Here is an 8,170-nt window from a genome sequence, read left to right as displayed (position 1 = left end):
GTCGCCGGCGGTGACACGGCCGCTTGTTTTTATAGCCTGGGAGATCAGCACCTAGACGCATGCTCATGTTGATCTTTGGACCTTGCACATGTGTAATAAAACACTGGAGAGTTTGGCAGCCCTGGCACACACGCAAGGGGGAAAAAAACCTGGACAAATTCAGCGGCATCTGGCGAGTTTGCCGGAACTGGCAGAGGAGGACCAGAAAGCACGCGGTGGAGATGGCCTACTTGTCACTTACGGGTATTTTCTTTAACACTCCTCTCGTGTTAGATTTCAGGTAACACACCCAATGTTAGCTGCTCGGTGGGGACAGGTGTCTTAAATCAGCTGTACACTAAAAACAATAATGCATCTTCCAATATAATTATCTCTTGGTCACCATGTTAAGCTTCTTTTTTTCTATTTTTGGGGGTCTCTCTGTATACCCCTCCATTTCAATTTAAAAATAAATAAGTTTGCAAGACCAAACAAACAACAGCCAAGAAGGGCTAAGATCTATTACGAAACAAATAAATAACAAAATTAAAGTAAAAGTATCCATGTGGAACTTGCATGTGTTTGCAAGTATGTGTTAATATGCATGTAGGGCAGAAAAGGGACACAGATATTATTTGCAGTTGGTTTAGGATTTCTGTTTTTCTTATTTGATTTTGTTAAAAAACACATTCCTTGACAAAGTGAAGAAGCCTTGATGGAATAAACTAACGTATTTGGTTTTTGGATGCGTTTAAAATCCAAAACGGGCCGTAGGCACAACACAAGAGGAGAATTTACAGTGGCTTGCGAAACTATTTGGGCCCCCTTGAACTTTGTGACCTTTTGCCTCAGACTTCAAACATCAAGATATAAAACTGTAATTTCTTGTGAAGCATCAACAATAAGTGGGACACGGTCATCAAGTGGAACACACTTTACTGGATATTTTAAACTTTTTTAACAAACAAAAAACAAAAAAGTGGGTGTGCAATTTTATTCAGCCCCTTTACTTTCAGTGCAGAAAACTCTGTCCAGAGGTTCAGTGAGGATCTTTAAATGATTCGATGTTGATCTAAATGACTAACAATGATAAATGTGTGTAACCAAGTCTCTGTATAAATTACACCTGCACTGTGCTAGTCTCAGAGGTCTGTTTAAAGCGCAGAGAGCATCATGAAGAACGAGGAACACACCAGGCAGGTCCGAGATACTGTTGTAGAGAAGTTTAAAGCTGGATTTGCATACAAAAAGATTTCCCAAGCTTTAAACATCCCAAGGAGCACTGTGCAAGCAATAATATTGAAATGGAAAGAGTATCAGACCACTGCAAATCTACCAAGATCGGGCCGTCCCCCTGAACTTTCAGCTCATACAAGGAGAAAACTGATCAGAGGTGCAGCCAAGAGGCCCATGATCCCTCTGGATGAACTGCAGAGGTCTACAGCTGAGGTGGGGAATATCCAATAAAGTGAGTCCCACTTCATGATTGTGTCCCACTTTTTGTTGATGCTTCACAAGAAATTACAGTTCTATATCTTTATGTTTGAAGTCTGAAATGTGGCAAAGGGTCACAAAGTTTAAGGGGGCCAAATAGTTTTGCAAGCCACTGTAAGGATTTTCTTAAGAACATGTCGGTTACATAATTGTCTTTGTACGATCTGGAGAAACCATCTCACTGGTTGGAAAGTTGTCCACTTGAATGGATTGTGTAAGGCCATCAATGATTAAATGATGGTAAACGAGCAGATCATTTTGAAAGGAACGTCACTGATTGGTCAGTCGGAAACGAGGATCGGACTGACAGATTGTCCTCATTTACGAGAGTATATCGCTTTCTTTGCCTTTCTTTTCGTAGCATTGGAAGCACCTGCCCGAAACGAGGACATCAGGAAATGTGTGGGAATATGTCTTGCATGGTCTCTTTTTATGTCACGTCAGTTAGACGTAGTTAGTGTACTTGCGTGGTCTCACCATCAAGGCACTTTTGTTTGTGTCATCGTCTTTTCATGTTTTGTTCAGTTAGAGCTAGTTTGTGCTCCAACATATCTTGGAATTTCTTTCTTTTGTGTTTTATCCATTTAGATCTAGTAAGTGTATTTTTTTTCATTGTCATAGCACTCTCGTTGCCACGTGTCAGAACGTTGCTTGTGTCTTTTTTTACTTTCATGTTTTGTTCAGATTGAGATAGTTTGTTAGTGTGGCTACATTATATTTCATGGTCACGTCATCACGGCACTCTTGTTATTGTCCATGCAACAGAACGTATCCTGTGTCGTCTTACTCTCAGGTTTTGTTTAGGTAGAGCTTCTTTGTGCTCCAACACATTCTGCATTTCCCTTCTTTCTTGGTTTTGTTCAGCTCTGGTTTGTGTGCCTACATTATTTTTATAGTCTCCATGTCATGGCACTCTTATTGTTGTTATACTCATGTGTCAGAATGTTCTTGTTTCATCTCACTTACCTTTTTTTGTTCTGTTAAGCTGGTTGGTGTTTGAACATTATGTGGTAGTTCTATCCAACTATGAGCATGTTCCCTGCCTGTTCTTTATTCAGTGTTTTGTTCAGTTAGGATTGGGTACTGTTCTAACACATTCCGCAATCTTACTTTCATGTTATGTTAAGGTTGAGCTAACTGGTATTATATTTCATGGCCACGTCGCCTTGGTCCTTTTGTTATTCTGTCCGTGGGTCCAAATTTTTCTTGTCCTGTTGTTTTTCCATGTTTTTTTGTTCAGTTTGAGCTAGTTAGTGTTCCAACATTTTCTGCCTTTTCTTACCCTTGTATTTCATTCATTTAGATCTACACTCTTGGAGCCAGTCACTGTTTTCCAGGAAATTACCAATCAGTTACAGCCACAGAGGTCTCCAATTATAGATTTCAACACAGGGATTCCAGGAGGGGTGTATGGGGTTAAGGAAACTGCACTGTCCAAAAGACAAACAAGCATGCTAGCCTTGAGTAAAGTCCAATGAGGATCACTCACAGACCTTACAGAGAGGATTTAGTTGGACGAAGATCTGGCTTACTGTTAAAAGATTTCATAGTGGCACATCATGGATCTGTTACATAGCTGGGGGATCGAGCTGGTGCTTCACCTGCAGAACAAATATAGAGGCTATGAGGGGCTATTCAGTATGGCCTCCACCGTGGCCGACCTACACACCACCTTCTTCTTCTTTTTCCCAATCTGGTTCCATCTACGCAGGAACACGGGTCTCCAGCTCATCTGGGTGGCCGTCATCGGAGATTGGATCAATCTGGTCCTTAAATGGTAACACTTAGGTCAGAAATACGATGAAAATTTGGGGGAGGTTGAGTTTACCCGTTTTTCCATGGCAGGGTTCTTTTTGGAGAGAGACCGTATTGGTGGGTTCACGAGACTCACTTCTATGGGGCCCCTTTGTTGCTGCAGTTCCCCATGACATGTGAAACTGGACCAGGTAGACGAATGGATTGCTCTTTTGTGTAATCCACAAAATGCAGTGAAAATTGCTTTGCTGTAGGCAGTCCCTCTGGTCACGCCATGGGGGCCGCAGGGGTCTGGTATGTGATGGTGGCGGCTGTACTCAAGCTTGCCGTAGAACAGCAATGTCCGCCATCACTGTACAAGTGAGTGACGACAACGTAGCTCTTAACATTCTTGATCTTGACATTCCTGCTATCCCTTTTGGCAGACTTCTGAATATGCTTCTGTGTGGACTTATGGGTCTGGTGGTTCTGGGAGTGTGCATGTCCAGGGTCTACATGGCGGCCCATTTCCCACATCAGGTCCTTGCCGGTCTCCTCACAGGTTAGTCCAGAACAGAAGAACCTCAGAATATGACATAAATCTATCCTAAAGTGGGTCACAAAGTGAAATTGCTGTATTGAAGAGATAAGCTTATGGTAATCATCTCAGTACCCTAGCACCCATAATAAAAACCTTCACTAATTTTTATTTAACAGCCTGATAGTTGATTGGTTAGGACCATGCAACATAGCGACTGTATCCATCCATGCGCCTTCTTTGTATTCCTAGATGATCACAAGCTTTGTTTCCATGGTGATTGTGTTTTTGCTTCCTCCTTTAGCATCACTCCAAGTCTTGGGACCTATTTCAAAGAAAATACATTACAAAAAACACAAAATTGCATTGCCAGTGCACTAAGAGTCTTTATGAAGCACAAACGATTCTGAACTGAACAAAGAGAGAGAGAGGCATTGGGGGAGGTAGTTCAGCTAGTAGAATACCGGTGTATTCACGATGCCATGGCACAAGCCAATAGCCGACCTGCACTTTAAACAACATTGACCATTAGCAGACAGGCATCTTAGAGACGTAGCTTGTCGTACACACAAACACCGAAAAAGGGCACGTAAAATAATTAGTGAAAGATGTTATACAACGAGGAAAATGCTATAGAGGGGCTGAAAAACATACATTAATTCCACAACGTGAGGCGGGGACACCGTATTCAGGTACCTTCTGTGTGTTCCGGAGAAACTGAAGCGATGACTGACACTGTCATTTTTTAGGCCTGATGGTCGCCCAATTCATGTCGAAGGTGAAATGGATCTACAGCGCCAACATCAGGACTTACGTCTTCACCACCGTCTTCTTGACCTTCTTCGCCGTGAGCTTCTATCTGCTGCTTAAAGCACTCGGTGTGGACTTTTTATGGACTCTGGAGAAGGCCCAGAGGTGGTGCGCCAGGGCTGAATGGGTGCACATGGACAGTACGCCGTTCGCCAGCCTCCTTCGGAACATGGGCAGCCTCTTGGGGCTGGGCCTTGGGGTGCAATTGCCACCTCCGCACGGCACCTCCGTCACTTTTAAAGCCGGGTGTATCGCGGTCTCTCTCGTTCTCCTCGGCCTCTTGGACTCGTGGACGTTTTCCTCCGAAAACCTGCTTGCTTTCTACTGCTTGTCCTTCAGTAAAAGCGCAGTTGCACTTTTAATCCCGACAGCCTTGGCGCCCCGGGCGCTCGGATGGATGATGACTACAAATGTAGGTGGCAAAAATTTGTGATTCATTTTTTGGGGACCTTTGGAACTAAATGTAGTCCTGTGTTTAGTTAGACTTAAAGAGCTATTGTACACATGCCGCTCTTCTACACAGAACAATAGCTATAGGCGTTAGCTAATTTGCTATTTAGTATGCTAATCAATGCGCTATGCTATGTAGTTTAGCTTTAAAAATACAATTTGCTCTAGTGTTACGATCCTCGCGATTCTTTTTACTTTGTAGTTTAACGTTCTACCATTATATTTACTGTAGTAATTCTATTTTTGGTCACCTGTCGTCTGTTTGCCTGTGAAACCGGTTCTGGAAAAAGCTCACCAGTGTTAAGTCATTGTGATTTTCTAGTAAAATGTTTTTGTTTTTTCAATTGGTTGACTGAGTCTATTAACCCTATTTTAATAATTAACCTGGTAATAACATAGTAACAACATAGTGATAACATAAGTTTTTGTTCTGGAAATTCAAATAAAAATGTCCAGTTCATGGTCTTAATGGACAGAAAAATCTATTCAAGTATTGATATTTATCTTAAGCAATCGTTTAAGAGAATAGAATTTTATTATACTCATGTATTAAAAAAATGTATTTATTCGTCTTTTTATTGATTCATTTTACGGAAAATACAACAAACTGAATTCAAATTTATTGGTTTCATAAAGCTAATGAGCAAGTAATGCTCATTTTATTTTGGGCTATCTGGCTACCTTTAGCTTTGTAGCTATGATTATAATTTTTTCCCCATGCTATCGAGCAAAAATTTTACCATTTTTTGCTAGTTATCAAGCATCTAGCTTTCTTTAACTTTCCATCTGGCTATTTAGTTGGCTTTTTACTCCTTTAGCCAGCTATAATGCTCCCTTTTAGTTTTGTTTAGCTGTTTAACTTTCTAGCTTCTGTAACTTTAAGCTAACTGTTTGTGTTATTCAGCAAGCCACCTAGCTAAGTTGCTATTTTTAAAAACGCATATAAAACTGCGTGCCCCTCGCTACTTGCAAAAGGTTGGCGACTCATGCTTTAGAGCATGTTGAACTAGTATTTTTTTAAATGTTTAATGTTAGTTTCTTAGAGTAATGAAATTAAAGACAAACATGCTAGCTATATTACGCTCACCAGCCCAACGTTTTCATTTTTGAAATTATATTTATTTTACTCAAAATACATGTTAATACACAACTTTGCTCCGTATTAGCTAATTTGCTTTTCGAGCATAGTAATCTACGTTCTTTGCTGTCTAGTATAGCTTTCTATAACTTTGTATTAATCTCTTGCAAAGAGTTATTAAGTTCACTGTCAAGTCAATGTGCTAGCTATTCTTTTTTTTTTTTGCTTGCTAGCTTAGCTTTCTTCGTGTTTGTATTCAAATTCACGCTAATAGTTCTATTTTCGGTCCCCAGCTGTCAGGTCTTTTTTTAGCTTTCTCGTCACTGTTTGGATAAAAAAAAGTGAATTAGTCGTCCCGTAATAGCCCTGCGTTTTGTTTTTCCACTGAACTTTTTGCACCCACACTGATTAATTCGAGTTAAAGATTCACCCGAACATGCGGCCGGCCCGCATATTGACACGAAGGCCTCCATCCTTCACGGGATCAAGGAGCATAGTGCATGAGACGTGATCATGAGAACATTCTTCAGATTGTCTGTCGAGATCATTCAACTTGCAAACTCTTCGGATCTGACTATGTCCACTCTTAAGATCCCGGACATATTTTTCTGAGGATTTCCAGTCTATATCAGACAATACTTGAGAAAAAGCACATTTAATACATGTTTTTTCCCCGAGATAAGATAACGCGCGAAAACAAGTCATGCATGTAGATCCAAAAACAACGTGCAGTTGCGCAACTTTGCTGATTTGCACAACAGTCACTCACTCTAGTGATACACATTTTATTTTTAATTTAATGGGACTGTTCCGACTACGATCAGAGATAAGAAAGCCGTAAAGGAGGCTTAAGATAGGCAGTGAGAAATGCCACAGGGTTATGTCATACGTGTGTTCTCTTTGAACATTGGTTTACTCCAAAAAAACAAAATTGTTCAATATCATAGGTACAGTGTATGAATATTAATCGTCTTGCACAAATTAATATTGCTAAGCAACGTTTGGACTTTTGATTTTTCTCATTTTATACACACACATGGGCCTATTAATGATTATCAATGACAATAAAGCCAATTATAATTCAATATAGGTGTCCAGTGGCCATTTTAAAATTGTATACCTTTTTTTAAAAAGAAATTCAATCAACCATTTCTGGAAATGAATATAAAATTACATCTTTATAAATGTGCAAGGTGTGTATCATACATTTTCTCTTTACATACAATTTAAAAGATAATATTTTTAAGTCTTGAATGCATTCAAAATTTGTAAATAATTGAGGTATAATGTGTTAGGTGACAAGAAAATAGGAAAAAATAGGAATTGACCAAGTCGAATATCATCTAATGCAGCAATGTCCAGAGTCCAGACCCCATGATTTCATATTTGCCGGCCCACGGCCTCTGTCATAAAATTAATAGTATGCAGGCTGCCAGTAATGTTGACTGCAGTATAAAATACATCATTTCACCCGATGATGGCAGTAGCCCTTTGGCCACCTTGGCCTTCTGTGTATATTTTAATCTGCCCCGTTTCCGACGTGGCGACTAAATATGAAAAAGGAAAGTTGATTGTAAAGGCCACTGCTTACAGGATAAGTGGATATTGGGAGTATTTTTTTCAGCAAAATCACTAACACCTGAGTCTGCCTGATTTGCTAAAAGACTGTGGCTGTTTTCAAAGAATATATCAAGAGGCACTGCTTAACGAAACATCAACGACAAGCTAACTGAGAACGCTGTGAAAGGGTGAAGCAACTGAAGCTGTTTTAACGGCACAGCAGCGCTTTTTTTTTTGCAAGTCAAATGAAAATGCTACAAAGGTGAGCTATGAGGTCGCGACGTTTATCGCTAAGCACTGCGAATCTTTCACAGAGAGTGAATTCATTAAAGACTGTTCAGAGAACCAGCCTGAATAGTCGACCTTCACATTTTCAGCTTACCAAATCTAGCCCGTTTTTTGAAGTATAAACACCCCTGATCTGACGGTATTCATGCCAATATAACCTTTAAGGCATTACTCACAATTGTACCTTAAGTGGCAATTTCATCGGAACCTGACTTTATGACGATTATAAATTGCTAATT

At 40.1% G+C, this 8,170-nt stretch overlaps 1 protein-coding gene across 1 annotated transcript; it reads left to right on the top strand.

Moving 5' to 3' along the window:
- The first annotated feature begins 2,950 nt into the window (after positions 1 to 2,950).
- g6pc1a.1 (glucose-6-phosphatase catalytic subunit 1a, tandem duplicate 1) lies at positions 2,951 to 5,095 on the top strand. Its single transcript, XM_088323141.1, has 5 exons — positions 2,951 to 3,250; positions 3,319 to 3,419; positions 3,483 to 3,588; positions 3,654 to 3,769; positions 4,495 to 5,095. Exons 1-5 carry the CDS (start codon positions 3,033 to 3,035, stop codon positions 4,986 to 4,988), a joined length of 1,035 nt encoding a protein of 344 aa, XP_088179267.1. The 5' UTR covers positions 2,951 to 3,032; the 3' UTR covers positions 4,989 to 5,095.
- Positions 5,096 to 8,170: the final 3,075 nt, after the last annotated feature.

This window comes from Urocampus carinirostris, chromosome 19, assembly GCF_059441175.1.
Source record: "Urocampus carinirostris isolate Australia breed hairy pipefish chromosome 19, RoL_Ucar_1.0, whole genome shotgun sequence".
NCBI classification, from domain to species: Eukaryota; Metazoa; Chordata; class Actinopteri; order Syngnathiformes; family Syngnathidae; genus Urocampus; species Urocampus carinirostris.
Note: the sequence above shows the minus strand (reverse complement) of the source record. Positions and strands in the feature narration are given on the sequence as shown.